General features: G+C 44.5%; 1 protein-coding gene across 7 annotated transcripts in view; it reads right to left on the bottom strand.

Annotated features, from left to right (window-relative positions):
• FHOD3 (formin homology 2 domain containing 3) overlaps positions 1 to 25,755 on the bottom strand; it is a gene marked incomplete at its 5' end in the record, with an annotated part of 495,578 nt that overhangs the window by 429,033 nt on the left and 40,790 nt on the right. For all 7 annotated transcript variants that reach the window (XM_079717563.1, XM_079717564.1, XM_079717565.1 and 4 more), the window contains one exon: positions 5,641 to 5,747. In XM_079717563.1, coding sequence (XP_079573689.1) covers positions 5,641 to 5,747 — 107 coding nt within the window. The remainder of the gene's footprint in view (positions 1 to 5,640; positions 5,748 to 25,755) is intronic.

The raw sequence follows: 25,755 nt of genomic DNA, 5'->3' as shown, positions 1-25,755 counted from the left end.
CAGGCCAGTCCTCTTCTGACTCCTACCCATACCATAAAGCCAAGCACCCGCGTGGGCTCCACCACTCCTACTTGACTCCATCTTTGTCCTGTCATACAATCTGGCATTTGAAGGAACTTAGAGCCATGCCAATTCCACTGTCCACTCAGCACGGAAGCTCATCTGTCTTGTCTGAGCATTCCTAAGAGGCTTTCCCCCAGGGTATTTGAAGGCACTGGCCTAGCACTGACCCAGAGCAGGTGTGCAGGGGCCTCTGGACTGCTCTGCTCAGCTCAGCACTGAACCACCCCCCTGCAGGGCACCTTTTGTCTGAAAAGGGCCAGTTCTCTCATCCACCGTGACCGGAGCAGGGTTTGGTGGTCGGCAGTGTGAGCCTTGCACTGAGAAGATGGGAGACCCTTAATCCTTCGATGATTTGCCAAAAGAGCCTCAGACAACAACACACCTGTGCTCTCAGCTGCAGATAATCACTTACGAGGAAAAGTGGGGGGAAACCCTTCCCTGCGTCCCATCCACACCCTAACCAGAATCTCTCTTTTGTCCAGGTTTTTTGTTTGTTGTTCGGTTTGGTTTTTTGAGTTCAGTTGGTTTTTAGATTTGGGTTTAAAATGTATTTTAGGTGATTTCCCATTCTACCAGGTCCAGATGCAGAGGAAACCCAGACAGAGATGTGACTGGATGAGGTTAACTTTTGTATCAGACAGTAAGAAGGGAAAACGACTTCTTATTCCTTCAAACTTGACATCTGGAATGTAGAGAACTCTTTGAGAATCTGATGAAAGGCTCTGAAACCCCTCTCCACCCCAAAACCCTGCATATCCACAAACTGCAGAAATCTCAGGTGTTCTTGCCCCCCGACACACACACATGGATCCTCGGCACTCATGAGCTGCAGGCTGAGAAGTTAGGTGTCTAAGAATCAAACCAGAGCTCTCCCCAAACCCTTTCATCCCTCCAAGCACGTCCACTGCAAGGCTGGCGGGGTCGGGGCCCACATGCCCCTGCGAATGGGCTTCCTCACAGCCCTACCCATGTCCGGGCTTCACATCCTTCATCTCTGAGCCACAAGCCTCCCACTGTGGCTCCACCCACCCCACTCCACAGGTTTTCATCTGACTTTCCCCACCTCTACATAATGCAGTGGGGACAGGAATAGGGGTGTCGGGACGAGGAAAATCAGAGATAAGCACTGTCTCAGCACTGACCCTCTAGCGCAGGCCCGAGGGGAGTCAAGCCAAGGAACAGGTGAGCGCCCTGAGGTACTCCAGGTCAGGAGCACCTGGGGATGCGTACACCCCGTCCAACAACCACACTGGTCCTCACAGCATCCCTGAAGGCCCGTGCTTCTCAGGCCCACTCTGAGCTCTACCACACCTCAACCTACTGTCCTTGCTACCTTTGCGAAGCCCCACTCTGTCACCTTCAGGGCTAACCTCTAACCCCACTTCTCTGTGACAGTTCCCTGTGCACCGGTTTCCTTTCAGAGGCAGTGAGGGTGGGACTAAGCAAAAAGGTCAGGGGTGGGGGCTTGGGGAGGTAGAATCTGGCCCAGCTCTGCCCTGTGGGTAAGTCTCCAACCTTGGTTTTCTAAACTAAAACAATGAGATCTCCCAGTGATGGACCTGCATAGACCCCATCCCAGGTCTAAAATCTGGTGATTCCCATTTCAGTGTATCATCTCAAATTCTGACCGTAATTATAGTAAGGACTACTAGTTTGGGGTTTGTATTACATGCTGGGAACCAGCTTAATGTTTTAGATACATTTTACCTATTTACATTGAGATCAAATCATCACATTTTACCTTGCAACAACCCAAGGAGGCAGTATTATGATTATATTACCCCACTTGCAAGGAAACTGAGGTTTGGAGAGGTGAAGTAACATCCCCATGGCCACACAGCCATAAGACTAACTGCAAAGCCCATGCCCCTAACCACTGTGCAGTGCTGCTCTCTGCTATGCTCTTCTTGGGCAACAGAGACCCTGCTGGGATCCCTGCTCATACAAAGGGGGAAATGGGATGCTTAATATTGTCCTCATTTTATAAATAAATTTTATAAACTCCCATCAGAGGTAAAGTGGCTTGCCCAATGTCCCACAATGGCAGGGTCGGGAATAATAACCCAGGGGCTTTGGCTTCCGCTGTACCCTGCTGTGCTTGCTAACTTCGCTGGCTTTGGAAGGCTCTACTTTGCTAGCATAATAATTGCTTTGTCCTTCTATTTTTGAAGGTCTTTCTCCTCTTCTCCAACTAGCTATAGTCTGAGTGATCATTCTAAACAAGGGGTAAGTTAAATTTTAGTCCGGTGTAAAAGAGCAGCGTATTGGACAAGAACAAAGAAACCAACTTCTCCACAAGGAAAACTGACTCAGAACACACTGTACCAACACCACCACCATCTCTATACAGCCTGCCAACCCATCTTCATGAGATGGCCACAACATGAGCAGGTATTTTCCTATAATTTACACAAAAACATCAAGAGAAAGAATAGTTTCATTTGACCTTTTCATTCCTCGACAGGGCAATTCTTAACTAGGAAGAAATTATATTTTAACTCCCATTCGAGGGAGACATGAGTTCTCAAGCACACAGACTTTGCCAAGTGCCATGCTTCTAGGAGAGGACCTAGGAGGAACACTCAGCGCAAGTGACACTGCAGATGTGCCCAGACACCTGCCACCTGTGCAGGAAACCTCCATCAGCAGGCTGCTTCCAGACAGCTCCCAGTAACTTGCCATGTGCCACCAGTGCTCAGTGCTGGTAAATGACCTGGGGATCACTAGGGTGACCCGGCAATGCCAGGACAGCACCATCCTGGCATGTCTTCTGCAACCCAGGCCAGGGACAGGGGATCTCCCCCCAGAGATCAGTAGAGGTAGATTCTTCACATTCTTCCAGACACAGAAGAATATCACCCTGAGTACGTTCCAGAGGACAAAGGGTGGATCCCACAAATGAAGACTATTTCAAAGTCTGGGGTGAGTTTGGGACACAGCAGTCAAATGTGCGGCTACCCGACATCGTTTGGGTCACCTTCCCCTGTTAGAAGTTTCCCACATCGTGAGTCCTGCTTTCTCATTTTGCCATAATTCTTTTCCCCAGCATCCCATGCTGTTGGAAATGTGGTGCAGAAATGTGGTCAAGGCTGCATCTGTCAGATGAACCCATGGCCAGGTGATAGTTCAGAAGGAAACAAAGTGAGAAGGAATGCCCCAGGATCTACTCCAGGGAGCTTGCAGTGGGCACCCTGGCTCTTCAGGAACGGTTGCAAAGGGACTTCCAGCATCTGGACACTGGAGTTGACAGTGCGAGCTGTAGCATCAGGGCCAGGTGACGGAGCAACCCTGCAGTGGGTGCTGCTCCAGCTAGAGCCAGTGTGTTAGCCTGGAACTGAGGATGTCCTTGAAGGAACCAACCGTATGTCCCCACCGGTACATATGTACATCTTCAGGAGAACCTGAAATGCCATTTCCCAGAAGCTCCTTGGATGGAGGAGGATCACAGACTTGGGAACCAGTCGCATCTGTGTTCAAACGCGGCTCCACCATCTACCGGCTCTGCTTCCCTGGACATGTGATTTAACTCCTGGCCCTCGGTAGTTTCAAATGAAAAATGGAGACGATAAAATCCAATTCCATGTTTGTGATATTAACAGAATGAACTATTAAACAAACATACTGTGAAATAAGGTGCCTAACACAGTGGGTGGCATAGCAGGTGCTCCATAAAGCTTTATTTTCTTCCACTCTTAACTCTTGATACTGTTATCTAATATATTAACACTTTTTTCCTAAGCTGCCATCTCCAAACCAGTCAAGTTTTGATAAGAAAGAAAAAATATCAAACAGGTCATGGTCTTCAAGCACAACACCACTACAGACATTTTGCAAATTGGCAGTGATCTACTCATAACACTCCTGGGATCTGTTTGATCAATGAGACATGCAGTCATCCCATTAGACTGTCATCCAGCCTGAATGCTGACATGTTAAATAAAAGGATGTCATTGTCAAATACTTTGTAAAAACTACAGCAATGGATTTCCTCAAATCTATCAGTCTTATAATGTCAATTTTTTAAATGATGATGAGTAGAATCTGATGTGACTTAATAATGATACACTTCACGTGTGTACAGCCTATGGCAGTTTCCAGGGTCTTTTGTGGCCCTTGGAACCACTCAGGAGACAGGAGGGGCATCCTCAGAGAACCTGCCTGGTTCCTAGCAAGGACCCTGGTCTTGGTGCTCAAGTTCATGCCATTCAGGAATACATTCTGGGATCCTGCCATTCACCTGGCCACCAGTGCTCACTAAGTGCCTATAACATGCTGAGAAAACACTAGGCTGGATATTCAGACAGGCCCAGTTCTGACCTAGCGGAGTTTTAGTAGCAGAAAAGAGGGACAAATAAGGGAGAAAAGACCGTAAGTTGTGATGGGTGTTAAAGCAGGGGAAACTCAGGAAGTCATCGGTACACACTGGTGTCAGGTAGGAAACAAACACTAAGAAGCTTCCCATTTTTCCTCATTTTTTTGAGCCATTCATGAAAAATCAGCAATCTCAGATAATATTCATCTGACTGTAATATATTTTTAAGTCAGGCAAGGTAGCTTCAAAACAAATTTTGGGGAGGTCCTTGGACACTGATGAGGATGGCTGGGTATAATTTGGAAAGGAACAGGGAGCCTCTGAAGGTGTCTAAGGAGGAAGGCGATAAAGTCAGAGGTAAACTTGGCTCTAGATGAATGAGGAATAGAAAGGGAGGTGGGGGCCCCCTCCAAACAGTATTTCAATAATCTAGTAAATATATAACAGTATCTTACAAATATTAATGTCTTGGTTTGGGCAAGTCTGCCATGGTTATGTAATATGTTAACATTATGGGAAGCTGGGTAAAGTGTATTTGGGAAATATCAATGCTTTATTTCCAACTCTTCTGGAAGTTAAAAATCATTTCAACATGAAAAGTTTAAAAAATCTGGAAAAGGATAAAACAGTTACTAGAAAAAATAATCTAATAAATAGGGGAATGGCTACTTGTATGACAATATTCCTACAGTGGTTTTGCTTTCTGTACACATCTCTGATTTTTTATGTGGACTGATTTATTCAGACTCACAGCAATCAGAAATATTAAGCAATCCTATATGTAAGCTAAAAGTAACTTGATATTAATTAACATAATTAAGAATTATTTTCTCCACAGTAGCAAGTTCAAAAGATGATACAGTATAAAATGATCTGCAGAGGCATCTACCAAGAAAACTTAATATCCAGTAATTTATCGTTAAAAACAATATATAAAACAGCTGTCAATCCACTAAAGTCTGGAAAGTACTAATTTAAGTACATTTGGTTTAAAAAAAAACAGACTATTAAATACCATGTGCTTAATTAAACTACACCAGAAATTTTCCTACTCCTGAGTAGCCTTATCAAGAAGAGCTACTCAAATTCAAAAGGGTCTGCAGTTACTACTGGTGAATCGCTTGCATCTCCCTTCTTTTCTGTGTGAATGTGAGTGAAGACAAGGTCAGAGCTATGGTGGTTTCTCCAAGATATTTTAAGGCCTCAATGAACCCCCATTTCGTGGAAAGTTGGGACCAGCTGGGAGGGACAGTTGTTGCTCTTACCCAGCGTCATCCTGGAAGCCTTCTAACTCGTCCCGTTGCTCGGCCAGGGTGGCCTCCAAGTCCAGGTAGGTGCCATTGTGGGAGAGCTGCAGCGTGCAGTCATCCAGCTGCAAGAGAAAGAGTCTGTTACGCCCAGCCTGCTCCTGGGATGGGGATCTGTACAGGGAAATCACTTCAAGTTGCCCTCATGTGTTTTTTAAAATCCAGCATTATTCTGAAATTTGTATCCTAACTGGAAGAAGTAGCATGTTCGTACAAATAGATTGGAAGCAAACTGCATAACAAGTAGACAAAAATGGCACCTACTAAGGGAGTGATATTGACAGGGCACCCAATACGTGGACAGGGAAGAGAAGTACCAGGCACTGGGCTAACGCCACTTTCCACTCTGAGGGGCCCAGGGGAAGCCATGGATTTGGGGAGTGGAAACCAAGATGCCGATGGGACCACTGATTGAGAGACACAGAGTTTAAAAGGCAAATCTGGTGGAGAAAACATGCTGTTTCCTTTGACTCAGTGAGAAGCCTACTTATTCAGAGTCTATGGTCATACCTGGGCCATTATAATTAATAGTCGCTCAATAAACATTTTTACAATTGAACAAAAAGAAACATTATCCATCTGAATGACAATATATCCAAATTACAACACACCAAAGAGGACCTTAGGTCTCTTTGTTACTAGCCTCATTTTTCGAAAACTTATTTAACAAATACTTATATACTGTTAATAACATCCCATTCATAATTCTAAGCACTTTACGTATGCTACATCATTTGATTCTCACACAAACTCTTCATTTCTTTTGTTATCCCCATTTTACAATGAGGAAACTGAGGCACAGAGAGAGACTAAGTTACTTGCCCAATGTCACATCTGATAAATGGTGGAGCTGGGATTTGGATATAGGTGATTTGAGTCCAGGTCATGCTCTTGACCACTATGCTCTGCATCTTCTCTATGGCCAGAGACCTTCTAAGGACTTGAAAATATGCTTTCAAAACACAACTTATGTCATCTGAGTGTTCTGGTGTGGCCAAGGTAACGCCACGTATTTACCAACCCCGCTCCCTTTTCCCCCTGGGAACAGAGACCATATATCCCAGGCCTATAGTTGGGCTACTACCATGTAACTGAGTGCTGACCACTGGAATATCAGTGAAAGGGAAGAAAGGTCCCAACCAGCCTGGCCATAACACCCCTGCACAACCATCCACCTTTCTTCTCGTGCCTGTGGCTAGATGCAGAGGAGCCAGAGAAGACTCCCAAGTCTGGAAACGGACAGAACCTGGAGAGAAACAGCTCAGGTTCCTGAATCACTGCATGGAAGAGAGCATTCTGCTGCCTAGCCTCCACTGACCCATCCTGGACAGTGACAAGAGCAAGACATGAGCCTTTGTGGCATTACATGACATTTAGAATAACCAATACACTTAAAACTACAGGAAAGTAATTTTATCAAAGATTAACATTATGAGGAAATCCAAGTGTATAACTTCATGCTTCGTTTCTCAGGCTGTAAGGATGGCTCTGATTATTCATCCACTTGGGTGAGTTAAGGCTCTTATTCCAAAATGCCAGGAGATTGAGGAAAAGTGGAGGCAAATACGTGGCTACTTCAAAACATCTAGGTAAAGGCCTGATAATCCTCCTGGTGTAAGTGAGATTTCAAACAAGGAATTAGTCTCCTCTGATAGAAAAGCTTTGCTTATTATCCTCAACAAGAGAAACGCAGACTGTCAACTTGTCCAGAATCAGCATCTATAACAAGCTGCTAATTCTTGCAGAAACCCCGCAGTTCCGTGTTTCTGGTTATCCTCAACAGAATGAAAGGAATTTGTTCTTTATTATTTGTAAGAAATAGTTAAATCACTTGAAGGGGTTAATCCTATTTGATTCACTTGTTTTATTTCTCTAATAACAAACTATTAAAGGCGTGCTGGTGAGGGTCAGCATTCTTGACTGGCATTTTACAGATGGATCATCCAGTCTGAGAAAGCAGAGACCAAACTGGCCAAACTCACTGTGCTGTGATACGAGAGGTGTGCCCAGGGTTTGGGGGGAACACACAGGGGAGCTGGCTTCCCTGCCTGCGGAAGCAGCAGACAGGAAGGATTTCCTGCAGAAGGCGTCTCCTGGGCTAAGGGTCTCCTGCGGACTGAAATCAGACTTTTATCATTGCTAGGTGGAAAATTCCATTGGAAACGGAACCCGTTACCATGTACACTGGACCATGTGTAAGTAGAGCTGTAATCACTGCAGCTCATTCTTGCTTTTAACTCCTATTGACATTTTTGACTAATAAAGCTTACGTGGTCCGTTCTGTTGATAGTATCAACACTTCTGCTCATTTTTAATCCCATATATAATCAACAGACTAGCAGATGGGGATAATGAAAGCCCTTTAAGCCATAATAATTTCTTTTGTCTCCATCCCTGGAAATGTGTGAGTCCAAAGAAAGTCCAAAGAAAGAAGCTTTTGGATAAAAAGTTTCTGCTTCCCCACTAGGGGGTCGAAGGCATTCTGAGGCTGTGGTCCACACTCAGGCCAGACAAAGAGAACCGAGTCTGAGAGGAAGTACTGCTGTGGTGTAGAGAGGCAGGATGTGCATGTGTACGTGGTATATATATTCCACCATGGCCAGTTTCAAGCTACCACCGTGAAGTCACTGAGCGTGGAGCTAAAAAAAGTTACACAGCAGCTCACCAGCATGTAGTATTTTTATCATACAGATCCAGGAGATGTAAGTAACCCCCCAAGCATAGGTAGCAGTAAAATGTAATGAAACAATTAGGCAGTGACATGTTTTGAGTATTTTTTTTTTATTGAAGTACAGCTGATTTACAATGTTGTGTTAGCTTCAGGTGTAGAGCAAAGTGATCCAGTTATACATATATATGTATATATATTTGAATATTTTTTACCTTTGTTTCTTTTTTTTAACTGTTTATTTTTATAAATATCTGGTTTTTTGGTTTTTTTATTTTTAATTGTTTATTTTTATAAATATATGGGTTTTTTTAACATCTTTATTGGAGTATAATTGCTTTACAATGGTGTGTTAGTTTCTGCTGCATAACAAAGTGAATCAGCTATACATATACATATACCTCCTTTACCTTTGTTTCTAATGTAACTTTTATTCGTTATACATTTATGCAGGATAATTTAACTTTTAATAGTGGCTATATTGAACAAAATTCCTGAGATTTATTGATCAGCCCTTTCGAGCCTCCCAGGCCAGCCCCAGCATATGCTGCTTCTGGCCCTCCTGGGTCATGAACTTGAGGCGCCTCAAGGGGAGGCTAGCAGGGAGCAGACGGAAGCCTGAACGACCCTGTCCCGGGCTTTCAGCCCTCACCACCCCCGAGCCCTACGCTCTTCTCCTCAGCTGGGGCAGAGGTGGATCACTGGGGCCAGCAGATACAGCCCCATCCTTACTGGCAGCCGTGTTTATTTTCCACATCATCTCCACCCATAGCTTCTGAATCAGATCCCCAGCCGCTGGGGCGAATATCTGGTTTGCCTCACCGCTCACCCTGGCGCGCCAAGCATCTGCCTCCACATGCCACTGGCGGCCCCAAATCACAGCAGGAAGCCCTACCGTGTCCCTAGCCTCCTGACCACAGAATCCCAAAACCTTAGCAGAACTGCCTGTTCTCATCATCCCTCTCCTCACAGCCAGGGCATCATTAACTATGCCACTTCCATAGTTCAATTTTAACAAAATTATATGTCAGGCCCGGGCTGGGCACCAAAGAATACATAGACGCTTCCTTCCCTCAAAGATCATTTTGTCAGGAAAGTATGACACACCAGTAGAACGCAAGAGAATAAAACGTCATTTAAGCCAACCATCAAGATGTGTGAAAGTTCATCCTCAGTTATATTCCTTCTGCTATAATTAGCAGCCACAGCCTCCTAAGACCCAAGCATCCTCCATAAAACGGGCCCATCCCCCTGCCAGGAGAAAGGCTCCCCTGACTTCCTAAGCCAGGTGTCACAACCCTACCTCCCTAATGAACAGTTGGGCAATTTGTACAAGTCCTTCAACTAAAAGAGAAACGATGACTCTGTGCCTTTTAACCCCTCAGGAAGTGTGGGGGGATCCTCACAGTATGCCTATAGGAAGGGGGCAAGGTCAGACCCTGACCCCCTTAGCGAGCCGGGGCATGTGGGCACGAAGGGGTCCCAGCAACACGGGCAGCCCATAAAGACACCAAACGAACAAACACACACTGCCCGCTCCGTTCCACCACATGAGCCCTGCCATCATTACACCCCAGACACACACAATTAATATTTAAACCATCACATGAGCCAAGGAGTAGGAATACAGGGCTATTTGGCTGGACTGACACACAAAGAGTAAAATTCCCTCAGCACGTTGGGGTTTGCCTTTAGGTATCATTGTTAGAAACAAATTGATATGTACATGCCAAGTGCAGTCTTCAATCTTGTCAGGGACAGCTAAGTAACAGTTATGAAAGAACGCAACAACAATGTGAACAGGCAGCGAGTGGCGGTTCATTCCAATCTGTTTATTAGAAAGGTCTGGACAGAACTATCCAGACTCTGCCTACAGAGTGAAGGACTCGGACACCTCCCTGCCAGACCAGTTCCTGACGGGAACCTCAATTCCTACTGACACGGAGGCAGCCTGATCCCCTCCCTGGGCCTTTCATGTCAAATGTCTTGCTGAATGACTTAAGGGCCCTGGAATTTCCTGACTCCAGTGATTTTCGTGTCAACCCTCATACCATGGGAGCATGTCCCCTGCACTCCTTTCTTGGCCCTGGGTTCGGTGGCCAGGACATTGCCAGGCACTTCAGGACATAAGACAAAGCCAGAAGCCCTGTGGAAGATAACATGGCAGGACGATCACAGGAGAGCGGTTAGGGTAGGTGAGGGGCAGTGCGAGTGGTGTGGCTGGAGGACCAGGTTGCAGGCTCTGAACCTCTAGCCAGGAATCGGGGCGGGGGGAGGGCAGGGTGCTGGGGAGGAGGTTGTCACAGAGCCACATGAGGGACCCTTCCAAATACGCTAGTATTTTGTGCCACTCCTCTGGGTCAAAACAAACCATTAAACAGGCCCTCAATCTCTGGGGACATGGAAAGAGCCCTCCACTCCTGGCAGACAGCCTGCACAAGGTCACTGGTTTTCCTGACAGTTCCTACAAAGACAGTGCATTCAAAAGGAAATGGCAGGGTTTCCCTGGTGGCGCAGTGGTTGAGAGTCCGCCTGTCAATTCAGGGGACATTGGTTCGTGCCCTGGTCCGGGAAGATCCCACATGCCGTGGAGCGGCTGGGCCCGTGAGCCATGGCCGCTGAGCCTGCGCGTCCGGAGCCTGTGCTCTGCAACGGGAGAGGCCACAATAGTGAGAGGCCCGCGTACCGCAAAAAAAAAAAAAAAAAAAAAGGAAATGGCAGACTCACCATCCTGGGGAGAAAAAATATCTGAAACAAGACTGATGTCACCCCTCAACTTATACATTCTTTTCTTTCCTTAATCCGTTGAAGTGGCGTGTTTCTGGGTGGTTTAATGATTATCTGGGTTTGGTAGCAGGTCTACAGTAATCCTTAGTCTAGGCAATAAAGTTCTGTGGAACTCTGAAATAGATTTGCATGGAACTGTTCTATAAATATACATGAGGTCTATCTGTTAAGCTCATTTTGGTAAGAGTTCAGAAGTGGGAAAATATATGCTGATTTTTAAAAGAAAAAACCTAAAATAAATGCCATTTGCTTATGTCATTTCTTGGGTTCCTCCCATCCTTCCATCCACATCCCTTGCATGTAATTTTTGCAGCTCCCTCCATCAAGAGGTGGATTCTTTCTCTGCTCCTGGAATCTGGGCTAGCCTGTGTCTAGCTCTGGCCAACGTGGTAGCAAATGTGACACAGCAGAGACTTGAGAGGCACTTCCTCACTGGCGCTGGACTCTCCTGTTGCTCTTGGAACTCTGTCACCACACCAAGAAGCCTGGGTTAGCCAGCCTCCGGGGTACCTGGTCGCTCCCGCTGCCCCCTGCCAACAGCCTGCCAACTGCCATACGCTGAGTGAGGCCAATCTGGATCACCAAGCCTCCAGATGAGCCACCAGCTGATGACAGACACAGGAGGGAGCCAGCAGTTATGAGCCAAACTGGCGTAAAGCAGAACTGCCCAGCAGACCCACAGATTTGTGGGCCACTTTTCATGGCTGTTGCTTGAAGTCAATCTCCACTTCCCCTGAGCCTGCCTCCTCCACCCACAGCAGACAGGCGGCCCCCCAGGGGTTGCAATTTCACACTCAAAGTGCTCCCTGCCTGGATCAGCGGCGGGTGAGAGGCTCACTCACCAAGGTGCCGCTGAACACACTATGACACTGACAGCTCAGGGCAGGAATGCCAGCACCATGCCCAGCCCTCAGACGCCACAGAGCATACATGCCTGTCTCTGCCCCTGCCAGAGTCCAAGCCCCACCAGGGACAGAGGCCAGCAGCAGTTGCTGGGTAGAAAGGCCTGGAGCCCCAGGCAGCTGGGGAGCAGCCAGCTGCAAAGCCCTCCCATAGAGGCAAGGAGGCAGCAGGAGGTGAAACCCTGCATGAGTTGTGGCTCTAAGCCCTCGGAGCATGTTCCATTGTCCCATCATAGAAAATGCACATTCAAAGGTTAAAAAGTATGAAGACTTTCAAAATAGCACCTGCAAGTGCAGGGCCCTTCTGACCACACTGGCCCCGCTCCTGGCTCAGAAGTGAAGCCCTGCTGTGGGCCCCATCTTGCTCCAGGGCCGGGTTCACTGTGGGCACCCTGAGTGCCCCCAATCCAGGCTCATCCCACTCGCAGATCAGCACACAGGCCATCAGCGCGTCAGACGGTCAGTTCTAAGAGAGCTACACCATATCCTCCTCCAATCGTGCTCTGGTCACCAGGCAGTCATGAAGCTTATGGCTTCCCTCAACTTGGTGGTTCCTTCTAAAGGCAGCAGGACTACAGACTGGATTTAGCTGACAAGCAAAATGAGTCAGGAAAGAGGGCTTTCCAACAAGCAGGGCCGCATTTCCCTTTCACAATTCTTAATAAAACCTTCACAAAACCTTGGCTCAGCCTTTCAAGCTTTTGTGGGCTTCGGTTGCCCCCTATCCCATAAGTGCCACTGCAAAGGGACAAGGTGGAGGGCACACACGCCGGGGATGCCCTCTGCCGTTTCCTAAGATGGGCAGTGAAGACATGGTGCTCATTTCATCATCCTTCAAGCTATACACACCATCTACATTCATCCCCTTCATATGTATAACACACTTCACAATAAAAAATGAACAGTTTCTTACAAAGGTGTGATTTTACATATTTTAAAAATTAAAGTAACACTTGGTCAGTTTTCTTAAGAAAAAGACCAAATGAAACTGACTCACATGATATCAGAAGAAATCGGTCCTGTTGGCTAACCTCAACAAATCATATTTAAACTTCTAAATCTCTAGGGGCCCATTTAGCCTCTTCAGAACAACAAATATATCATGGTACTTAATAAATGTTTTAGGGTCAAGTACAAGGATATTTATGAAGATCTAGCATATATGGGTTATGAAAAAATATGAATGTATTTACTTTGAAAGTGGTTGGATTTTACTTCCTCAGGAACCTTTAACAAGTTATGTTGTTTATGGCCAGCAACCTCAGTGAGAGAAGCAATGTCCTGAAATTGATTTAGGCAGTTTGCAAATCAAGCCCCAGACTTCTATTTAAGTCAACAAAATTGCACAGCTCACCAACCAAAGGCAAGGACCTCTGCCAAATTCTACAAGAAAGACAAAAGGCAAGGTTCCTCCCATTAAGAGCTTAAGCTGAGTGGGTGTGATAATCTGGGACATATTTAGATTATTTTAAAGGGCCTTTCTATCATTAAATAAATAACCAAAAATGCATTAAACTTCTCTCTTGAAAAGGCTGGACTATATTTACTTGCATTTACAGGTACCTTTTTCCATTTTCTGTTTCTTTTCAGTCAAGTTGAAAAACAGTGTCAGCACCAAGTTTCAGTGTTATCATTAATCTATTATCATTCACTCATTCAAATGAATAATGCTTTCCTGTGCACCTTCTCTGTGCCAGGCACTGTGCTATGTCCTAGCATGAGAGACCAGGCTTCAGGGCTGTGGATAGGACCAACCACCAAACAGGGAAATAAGGACAAGGAGTTAGTCACCTTTGTTATTTCTGTTCTTATTTTCACTGGGGAAGGAGTGCAGGGATCAGGGAGCTGAAGTATGATGGATATAAAAGTCCTGACACAGAAGGAGTATGAGTAGTTGATATACTAAAAGAAGGCAGGCCAAGGGGTCCAGAGAGGGAGTCTTCCTGGCCACAGCAGATTTTAGACTTGATTCTAAGGCAACGAGAAGTCGTGAAATTGGTTGTAAACAGATGCATGCAGGATCAGCTTTGCAGTATGAGGATAGAAGGGGGAAGACAAATGAAGAGGCCACTGCAAGAATGGGGGGGGTGGTGACTGGAAGGTGGCTTGGACAATAGTGGAAGCAGTGGAAATGGAGAGAAAAGAAGAGAGAGGGGTAATACAGGGAAAGGGGAAGGGAAGAAGAAAAGTCAGAATGACTTGGTGGTTGATAAGATGTGGAGGCATCCTTGCTTGAGAGTGTCTTGCTTGAGCAAATTAATAAATGGTGCTACCATTTACCAACATGGGAAACGTACAAAAAGCTGTTGGCGGCAGGGAGAAAGGATAAAATTGGGATTTTTGTTTTTAAGATGTTATATGTATAACAAGTGGAGGTGTTGAATACGGAAATAGAGTTGGGGGTTTGGGCATAAATAAAAACATGGCGGTTGAAGTCTCCCACAAGTGCACTGGTGAACCTAAAGACAACAGCTAACTTTTTGTGGCTTGAGGATCTGTAGTGGTGCCCCCTTTTTCATTCCTAATAGTGGTACTTTGTGCTTTCTCTTTTTTTTCTCTAATAGAGGTCCTTTATTCACTGATCAGTCTTTTCAAAGAACCAACTTTTGATTGCAGTGCTTTTCCACTATTTTAAGTTTGCTTTCTATCTCATTAGTTTCTGTTATCTTTGCTATTTCCTTCCTTCCACATTCTTTGTGTTTAATATGCTGGTTTCTTCTACTGTATAAAACCTTAAGGTTTTCAGTCTTTCTTCCTTTCAGTCATGTGCATTTAAGACTATAATTTTCCTCTAAGTAAGGTTTAGCTACAGACCATAAGATCTGATATGCCATATTTTCATTATCTTCAGTCCAAAATATTTTCTAAATTCCAATGGGATTTCTTCTTTGACCCATGGGTTATTTAGAAGTATATTACATAATTTCCAAATATTTAGGAATTTTCTAGCATCTTTTTAAATGTTGATTTCTAGATTAATTTCACTATGGCCAGAAAATATACTCTGTATGATTTCAATCCTTTAAAATTTCTTTTTGTAATTTTCTTGAAGTATAGTTGACTTACAGTGTTGTGTTTACTTTCTGCTGTACAGCAAAGTCACTCAGCTATATATATATGTATATATATATATATATATTCTTCTCATAGTCTTTTCCATTTTGGTTTATCACAGGATACTGAATACAGTTCCCTGTGCTATACAGTAGGAACCTGAAATTTCTTGAAACTTATTTTATGGCCCAGTAAATGCCAAGGATGTGTACTCACAGCTGCAGTGTGTGTTAAGTGAGATTCTCAAATCTCCTCTATCCGTATTGCTCTTAATCTGCTTATTCTATAGAGAAGTATATTAATCTCCCACTACAACTGTACATTTTTCTATTTTTCCTTTTAATTCTGTCAATACTTGATTGACTGATTGATTTATACTTCTTACTGAAAATATAATTTCCTAGTCTTTCAGCACCACAGGATTTCTTCTTATCTCTAGTAATGTTTCTTGCCTTAAAGATGATGTCATCTGTTACTAGTATGACCACACCACTGGGTTAGACCTGCATGGCTTATCTTCTTCCAGTCTTTTACTTATAATATTTGGTACCCATATATTTAAGATGTATCTCTTGTAATTAGAATATAGTTTTTTTATCCAATCTTGACAATCTTAGTTTTTTAATAAAAGTATTTAACAAAGTCTGTTAACTCTAAAGTGATTGCTATTGTTTGGGTTCAAATCTACATGTTCAATATTTGACCTACATTTGACCTACATTCTAATTTCCTTTTTTCTCCTTTCTTGGCATCTTTTGGTTTAATCTGCTATTCTTTATTATTCCATATTTCCTTTCTATTTCTTTACGTTATTCTATTTATTCCTAGTACATATTCTTTTATTAATTCTCTCAGTAATTCACCCTTGAGATAATCACATGGCTTCCTGACTCAGCAGAACCTACTACAAATGAATGTTATCACTTCCCAGAAAAGGTAAGGGCAATAAACCACTTTAATATGGCCTATACCTTTTGACATATTGAGAAGTGTATTCTGGACCCTATGACATAGTATTGTTCTGGCAGTCAATATTCATTTAAATTTATGCATATATTTACTTTGGTCTCTACTTCATTCCTTCCTGTGTTTCTGTGCTTCTGTGATAATTTCCTTCTGCCTGAAGAACTCTCTTTAGTATTTCTTTAGTGAGAGTCCATTGGCAACAAATTTCCTCAGTTCCTATTTTCTAGAAACATGTTTGTTTCACATCCTTTTTTTTTTGTAACAGCTTTTTTGAGATATAATTGACACACCATATAATTCACCCATTTAGAGTGTACAATTCCCTAGCTTATATATTCAGAGTAGCCCATCGATCACCACAATAAATTTTAGAGCGTTTCCACCACCCCAAAAAGAAACCATGTACCCATTGGTAGTAACTCTTCATTCCCAAACACACCCCCTCTATACCTAGAAAGCACTAATCTACTTTCTGTCTCTATAGATTTGCCTATTCAAAACATTTTACATAAATGGAATCACACAATGGTCTTTTGTGACTAGCTTGTTTCAATTAGCATAAAGTTGTCAAGGTTCTTCCATACTATAGCATTTATCAGTACTTCATTTCCTTTATTGATAAATAATATTCCATTACATGGATATACCACATTTGATTTATCCATTTATCAGCTGAGGGACATTGGGCTGTTTCCACTTTGGGCCTATTATGAATAATACTCCTATGAACATTTGTGTACAAGGTTTTACATAGACATATATTTTCATTTCTCTTGGGTATGTACCTAGGAGAAGAACATGACCTCTATATTTAATATTTTAAAAAACTGCCAGACTGTTTTCCAAAGAGGCTACACCATTTTACATTCCCACCAGCAATGCATGAGGGTTCCAATTTCTCCAAAACTTCACCAGTGCTTGTTTCTTTTTTTTTTATTATAGCCATCTTAATAAATTTGAGTTGGTATTTCATGGTTTCAATTTGCATTTACCTGATGGCTAATGATTGTGAGCATCTTTTCATATATTTATTGGTCATTTCTGTATCTTCTGTGGAGAAATTGCTACATAAATTCTGTGTCCATTTTTAAATTGGGTGATTTGTCATTTTGTTGTTGAGTTGTAAGAATCCCTTACATATTGCAGATACAAGTCCTTTATTGGTTATATGACTTGCAAAAACATTCTCCCAAGCTATGAGTTGTCTTTTCACTTTCTCAGTGGTGTCCTTTGAAGCACAAAAGCTTTTAATTTTGATGAAGTACAATTTATCTATTTTTCCCTTTGTTGTGTGTGCTTTTGGTATCATAGCCCCTTTACTTTAAAGGATATTTTTGAATGATACCGAATTCTAAATTAGCAGTTATTTGCTTGGAGTACAGGCATACCTTGGAGACATTGCAGGTTAGGTTCCAGACCACTACAATAAAGTGAATATTGCAATAAAGTAAGTCACATGAATTTTTTGGTTTCTCAGTGCATGTAAAACTTATGTTTATACTATACTGTAGTCTATTAAGTGTGCAATAGTATCACGTCTGAAAAAATGTACACACCTTATTTAAAAAATACTTTATTGCTAAAAAAATACTAACCATCATGGGACAATGCAAGGTTGTCAAAAACCTTCAATTTGTAAAAAAAAAAAAAAAAAAAAAAAAAAAACAGTATCGGGCTTCCCCGGTGGTCCAGTGGTAAAGAATCCCCCTTCCAACGCAGGGGACGTGGGTTTGATCCCTGGTCAGGGAACTAAGATCCCACATGCCACAGGGCAACTAAGCCTGTGCACCACAACTACTGAGCTCGCAAGCCTCAGTGAGAAAGCCCACGTGCTGCAAACTACAGAGCCCACATGCCCTGGAGCTGCGCGCCACAACTAGAGAGAGAAAACCCACACACCACAACTGGAGAGAAGCCTGCCTGCCGCAACTAGAGAGAAACCCAAGCAGACCGCGCCGTAAGGAAAAGATCCCTCATGGCTCAACAAAGATCCCATGTGCCACAACTAAGACCTGACACAGCCAAGAAAAATGAGGAAAGTAAATAAATATTAAAAAAAAACAACACAGTATCTGTGAAGCACAGTAAGATGAAGTGCAAAAAAATGATGTATGCCTATACTCACGAACTGTAACTCCACTGTCTTCTAGCCTACATCATTTCAGTTGAAACATCAGCTGCCAGTATTATTGTTGTTCTTTTGAAGATAATCTATTTTTCTCAGGCTTCATTTAATATTTTGACTTTAATTTCCATCAGTTTTACTATGAAATGCCTATGTGTGGTTTACCTGTATTTATCCTGCCTGGGGTTTATAGTACTTCTTGAACTTGTGGCTGATGTCATTTGTTAATTTTAGAAAATCTTGGCCATTATCTCTTCAAATATTGCTTCTGCCCATTCTCCTTTTTCTCCCATTCTAGGGCTCCAATACATATGTTTTAGACCATGACCCATAGGCCTATCATGCTCTTTTCTGCATTTTCCATTTTTTTGCTCTCTATATATCTTAATATCTTCTACTGACCCACAATCCACATCATTAATTTTCTCTTCCTCTGTGTCTAATCTTCAGAGTGAACCCACCTACTCCATTCTTAATTTTTGTATTTTTCACTTCTACATTTCCATTTGCTTCTTTATTTTATTTATATATATATATATATCTCCATCCCTGTTTTGTTTAAATTCTCCATCTTGCCTCTTTTGTTGAATGTATTTCTTATAACAGTTTTAGAGATTATATCTGGTAACTCTAGTATCTGGATCACCTATAGGTATTTCTATGGTTCCCCCCAATCCCTGGTCATGTCTCTGGATATACCAGGCACATTTTATTGAATACAATCATTGTTTACAAGAAAAATTTTCAAGGCTCTGGGTAATAGCTTCCTTGCAGAGAGGATTTTCCTTTAGTTTCTGGCAAGCTGTAGATCACCTTAATCCAATTAATGACTGAGCTCACTCAAAACTAGGTTTCAGTCTTTGTATGCCTGGCCTGTTTTCAGTTAACACTGACTTCTAGGGTTTAATGTTTAGGAGGTCCCAACTGAATGCATGGAGTGTTTATTGGGATCCATCTATCTTGGTGAGCTCTGATCTCTGTTTTTTTCTCCCCAGCACTATGAAACTGAGAGTAGCTTCGCTTAACTTCTCAGCCTCCTCACAGTCACTTTCTACTTACCTTCATAGTCTCTGCACCTGCCATTGATGAACTGGTATATGCATCAAGGTGAAAAGAACTAAGAATGTCAGACTCATTGATTATGACCTCCGTAAGTCTCCCTCCACTCTGGGATCTTGGCTTCCCAAGTCCTGGCTGCCTGGGAGCTCTCTAGTGCCTTCAAAGACATGTTTCTTGGTCCTTTGTCTACCTTATCTGGGTGTTCTGGGTAGAAGTATTGGTCTGCTACAAGCTAGTTCATTATAGCCAGAAGTGTAACCAAGCAGGACCCTATGGGGCCTTCCTGGGACCGACCCCTTCCACATATCCTCTGCTGTGTGTCCTCTCTGAAGTACCCAGATAATAGTATCTCATGCATATTTCCTGAGTTTTTCAGATGCTAAAAACCACCACCAAATGGAAGAAATTAACTACTTGATGATCATGAGCACATACCCCCAGACCTTCTGGCACCTAAGGATTGATAATGTTCACTGCCCTGTTATCTCAGCATCACAGAGAATTGTGCACGAGCTGATCACATATCCTGGGACGACCTCCCTCACCTTGCCTTTAAAAATGCTTTGCTGAAACCCTTCAGGAACTTCAAGGTTTGGGGGGCATGAGCCAGCCGTTCTCCTTGCTTGGCCCTGCCATAAACCTTTCTCTGCTCCAAACCCTGACATTTCAGTTTGGCCTCACCGTGCATCAGGCACACAAGCTTCCTATCGGTAAAAGAAGCAGAAGCCCAACCATCTACTTAATAGCTAAAAACATTTACTATTCACTTGACATGAATTAACATTAATTATTTAATTCTCACACAAGGTATAAGGAAGGTACTACTATTATTCTCATCTTCTAATCAATGTAAAACTGTGGAGCACAAACTCACAGAAAACTGTAATTGGCCAAACAACTTGCCCAAGATCACCACAATTAGTAGCAACTCAACCCAGACAGCCTGGCTCCTGAAACTGCTGTTAGCTACAAAAGTATATCAAATAAGGGGGAAAAGGCACAGAAGTAAGCCCTCTGCAATTCAAACATTTAGAGATTGCATCAAAGAAAAGGAGACTGAAGAGGATCAGCCAGAGGGACCAGAGGAAAACCAGGAGAAGGCTGTCTTATAAGCCGAGGGAGGAGAGTATTTTAAGGAGAACATGGTAAACTGAGACTGTTACAATTATCATTTGAAAATAACCGGGCCTAGTGTTATCAGCTGCTCATCCCTTCACACAATAAAAATTAAAACCTTTGCAGATGGGCTTCCCTGGTGGCGCAGTGGTTGAGAGTCCGCCTGCCGATGCAGGGGATGCAGGTTCGTGCCCCGGTCCAGGAGGATCCTGCATGCCGCGGAGCGGCTGGGCCTGTGAGCCATGGCTGCTGAGCCTGTGCATCCGGAGCCTGTGCTCCACAGTGGGAGAGGCCACAACAGTGAGAGGCCCACGTACCGAAAAAAAAAAAAAAAACCTTTGCAGAGACACTGGCATATCCAGTCCTCACATCCCATCCTTCTGCAAATGGTCACAGATCACACGCTGTATCCCCAGCGTATCCTGCTCATCTGGCCTGCCAAGGTAAGGTTGGGCAAAAGCACTCCTAGAGAGCACAGAAGCAAATTCATTCAGTGAAAATGGAACACTTCACTATTAGAGAAACCATGCAAATGTGACGGCTCTCACTGATGCTCTGTAACGTCTTCAAAACTTCTACCTCAAATTTACAAGGGAATTTATAGTATTGCTTCATGCTTCAAAAATCCGCATTATTCACAGTCATTGAAAGAGAAAGACTGCAATGGAAAATGTAAAGAAAGTTGTCAACATATGAAGACTTTGTATATTACGACAAGAACGAAGAGTCGGTGAAACGGGGAGAAAGAGAAGATCTAGGGGAAGGAGCACCTTACTTCACTCACATGAGCCACTAATAAAATAGATCCACTAAGAATAGGACTTATGCATAGGGCCACCTATGCCCACTATATAATTTGCAAGACCCAATGCAAACTGCAGGGCCCCATGTTCAAAAAGCAGGAAAAACTCTTTTTCCTTTCTCAGCAGTCTCTCTTGCGACCTGTAGAGGTGGTATTTTAATCTGCGATTTATTACTGCGCTTCCTTGAGCTCAGGGATGTTCACTGGGCTTGTGTAGACCCTCACCGGTGCCCACAACCCACCTGCACAACTCAGCACGTGGGCACGTGTCAACCTGCACCAGGCCCCTGCTGGGGCACAGTCCAGCAGAAGTCACCGGGCGGGGTGGGCAGATGGCGCAGCCCGCATCAGAGACCAGGTGCTGGGGAGGCAGAGGCAGGCAAAACTGCACATGAGCAGAGGCCTCAAGCCCCCAGCACATGCTCCCTTGTCCCATCAGACTTTGCTTAAAAGACACAAAATCAATAGTAAAATTAAGAATTTCAAAACTGTGACCGTAGAGCATGAAACCCAAGTGCAGGGCTCTGTGCGGACAACAGTGTCATACACCCGTGAAACCAGTCCTGGGGTCACCCCTTACCACTGCCCCCTGGGTTCTAGGTTGTGAGCTAGAACCGGCTAGTTGACCACCTGCTCCTCTGATCTACTCCCATCCCTGCGTGGTGGGGCCTTAGAACATAACTTGGAATCGCGAGCCCTACTGCCCAGTGCCTCTGCCGTCCCTAGAACAACGGTTCTTAAACTTCTGTGTGCACACTAACCTCCTGGGGGACAGTGCGTAAGGGAGCTTCTGAGGTCACGCCCCAATATTCTAATTCTGAGGGTCCGGGTGGGCAGGGCTCAGGACACTCCTCATTTCCCACCATCCCCAGGTGATCTGATGCTGGGGCCTGGGGCTGCACTCTGAGAACAGGTGCCAAAGACACCTAACTTTAGCTCCCCTGGGGGAGGGTAGAAGTCTCAGATTAGGTTGAGCACCAAGGGCAGAAACTGCAAGGGGGCTGAGGTGGGCGGTGGTCCCGATCTCTCTGGAACTTTTCCCTCTTCACCCAGTCCCCAGTCCTGCTCTGCCATATGTGTGTGTAGTGTTTTTCATGCTGAAAAAGTATGTCTCGGGGTCCAAGTGTGTGGGTATTAACCCAATGCCCCAGGGAAGGTCCACTGACTAATATCCTAGGAAAACACACAAACGGGCCAAGAATCCAGCTCCATCTGGCATGTGTGACATGAACACCCAGGAACAGAAGCCACATCTCAGGGAAGTCCAGCTGGCCGTGACTGTGGACTTCTAGGAAGAGATTTCAAGAACACTAGAGGTGAGCTGCCCACTAGCCAGGAGAGCCAGAACGCCCTAGTCACTCCAGAGCGTCCCCAGAAATCGGCCGTGGGGGGAAAAGAATATCAGCCTCAGAGACAAAAGGCGGGTCTCCAGGTCTGGGGCTGCCACCAAACCAGCAGTGGAGCATGGGGCCAGCCAGTTACGGCATCTGTCAAAGGAGACCGGGGACATCAGAGTGCAAACTGCAGCTTGCTGCTGTGCTCATTTTGGCCCATGTGGCATTTGAAAGTGTATATGTTTAGTTGCCAATAGTTAAAAGAGATTTACATAAAATTCAGGTTTCCAGCATCTCTTAAAGAATGGGAGGATCTGGAAACCCGGGGTCATCCCTTCCAGGCCCAGGGAAGCAGGGCTGAAGCAGCATCCTCCCTTTATTTGGGGCAGCGCTATCCCAGTCCCCCGGGCCACCTGCCCACCTGGCTCATTTCCATGACTCATCTGGACAACCCTGGCTCAGGTGACTCAAAAGTCCTTTACCCTCAAACACTCTAGGATTAAATGTCCAGTTTCTTCATTTAGTTTCAACCATACATAACACCAATGTTCTTCTCAATAACCAGAGAATTTCAAAAATGAGCAGCGTGAAATCAGCAGGGTATTTTACTCTACTTCATTCCCTAGTAATTCATTAACTAGATGACCAGACAACTCTAGTTTAGTGATCAGCTGGAACCCCTCAACCAAACACTCCACTCTTTAGTAGCTCCCTGAGGTCTGTGCCGTCTTTAAGACCCTCAGCCACCCAGGTACCCAGGTCAGCATCCACTGCCCCACTGTTTCCTCCTTCCTGTCACCAGAGCAAACAGAAAGCCCCATCAAGATGCCTGAAGCCCTGGTTAGGGGGGGCCTTGCTCCGCGGCGATGCCTCGCCACACCTGGCATGACAAAGTGTAGGGCTGGTGAGAGCTGTAATTAAAGACTGGTGCCTGTACGCTTTGCCACAATTTTTTAAATCCAGTTTTAAATTCCGCAAGCATCCATGTTTTTCTACATTACAACTTGTCCATTTTTAATTGAAAAAAAAAAAAAAAACCCACTGCCCTGAGCAGAAGACCACACATCTCCTGGACAGATCTCTCCTGGGGCTCCCAGGCACTGGTGGACAACCTTCCAAACAGCCACATGCAGGGGACGGCCAAAATGGAAAACTTCCATCTGTGATGCCATATGCTCCAAGCAAATAGTCCCTGAAAAACCTCCATATTGTCATCTTTAATTAGTGTTCGATAAATGTTTGAAGAGAAAAAAGTCATCAGCTCCTCTGAAGTTATTCACATTATACAGCAGCAGAAGCAGAGCTAGCACTATAACCAGGTCTGGAATATTTCGGGATCCCGTTCATTATGCAGGATACACATTTCTGGAGCCAAAAATCAAAATTATCAGCACATGACTCAAGTATGTTCTGAGCTCATTTGAAAGTCTCAGACCTTCAATATATAAAAATAACTTTGAATCTAAGATTGTTGATGATCAAGTTTTGGAATCAATGAAAATTTTAAACATAGCACATTTTCTGGTGAGTGAAAATCCAGTGTGAAATTTTGAATTTATAGACTATTGCCTGTGAGATTCAAATCAGTCTTCAGTCATCTTTGGGGAATCTAGAGAAATTTTACAGCTAAAAAGCATACTCCAATGTTGGCTTTTTAAAAAGTCAAAATCAAAATTTTCTTCAGGTCCCAGAAGTGGTTGCAGCAGCTGCAGCCAGAAGCAGTAGCATGTCTGTGACAGGTCCTGGCTCAGGTCCCTTTCTGGTTGGGCACTCAAGGTAAACGGATGCAGGTGTTTCTGGAAAACAATTCATAACCTGCCACTTGCACAGAGGCGCACACGTGAACACGACTGCCTGCTTGTTTTTGTAATTCACCTAAACATAGAGTTGCTCATGGCCACCACACGGTTTGGTTAGGCAGAGAGTAATCGTTCCCAGGTGTTTAAGAGGAACACTCTGGCCAGGCTGACACTGCAGCACCAGGTGTGTCTGGTATATGAACACGTCCTCCGTCCTGTAAGCTTGCCACCAACCCGCAAGCTATTCTTGCAGCAAGAGGCCCAGACCATGGTCACATGCACAGGCACACCTGCTTCTCACACACCTTCATGCACCCTCACGGAGGGTAATGGCCAACGGGTGGGAGCCATTCGTGCTTCAGGCGCCCTGTGCTGACCCTTCAGAGCCGCCGCTCCCTAGCAACGGAGGACTGCAAGGGGCACCCACATTTCTGCCCACCTGGAGGCTGGGAACAGCGATGTGTGCAGCGACATCCCCGCGGAGCAAGCTGGGCACCCCACACACACCCCGAGGCAGCCAACTCTGGCTCTTCCCAGGCAGGAAAGGGCTGGAGCAAAAGTGACAAAGGGCTCAGAGCGGAGAAATGCTGGAAACCTTGACATGAGGACTCCAAGTTCAGAGCTTTTTCTGTTGGGTGACTCCCATGAGCCCAGAAGGGGTCCTGGAGACTCACAGCTGCTCCCAAGGCCAAGGAGGGTAGGGACCGGCCTCAGGCAAAGCTACTGAAAGACAGGGGCACACGGCCAGGCATGCTGGGCTGAACGTGCTGAAGGTGACTCTGGAATGCTTCAGAAAGCCTCTCCCCAGCTGTCGGGCCCCTTACAGGATTGATTAAATTAGCCCGGAAGCTCTGAGTCAGAGTGGCAGGCAGGACGATTCCTTCTCTCTCCCCATTCACACTGGAGAATTCTAGTTAAACATACAGTCGCCTTATCAGTTTTAGTTCTCAGGGCAAGTCAGAAAGTGGGTTTCCTGGTACAGAGCATCCCGACCATGACTGAGAGCGGCCTGCAGAGCTTTCATGAAGCTTCTCTGTCCCTCCATGAAAGCCAGCCATGGAGGTTTCAGACTGAGACATCCTAGTCACTGCACCAGGATTTAACAGCCATAAAACGCTCAGCCAAAAACAGCCTTGATCTACCTCTTTAATAGGCTGAGGACTCCAACTTCTAGAAAGGAGACAATACCTTTATAGTGGTAGAGGATTCTTAAATTCCCTCTTTTATGTTTTTTAAGAGTTACTGAACACCTGGTTTATGCAAGACATGGTGTTAGCTGTTGTTTAAAGCGTGATTCCTGTCTCTAAAACAGGTCATCTGAATATAGTTCCTCCTAGAACAAAGGTGGGACGTTAATACTGACCCCTGAAAGTCTACTCATATAAGTGTCCATTTCTGGGCTTTTCATATTTCCCATTTTTTTCCTTGATGAATAAGTATTATTAAAATGTAATCAGTAAA

Source organism: Hyperoodon ampullatus, assembly GCF_949752795.1.
Source record: "Hyperoodon ampullatus genome assembly, chromosome: 13".
In the NCBI taxonomy this organism is placed as follows: domain Eukaryota; kingdom Metazoa; phylum Chordata; class Mammalia; order Artiodactyla; family Ziphiidae; genus Hyperoodon; species Hyperoodon ampullatus.
Note: the sequence above shows the minus strand (reverse complement) of the source record. Positions and strands in the feature narration are given on the sequence as shown.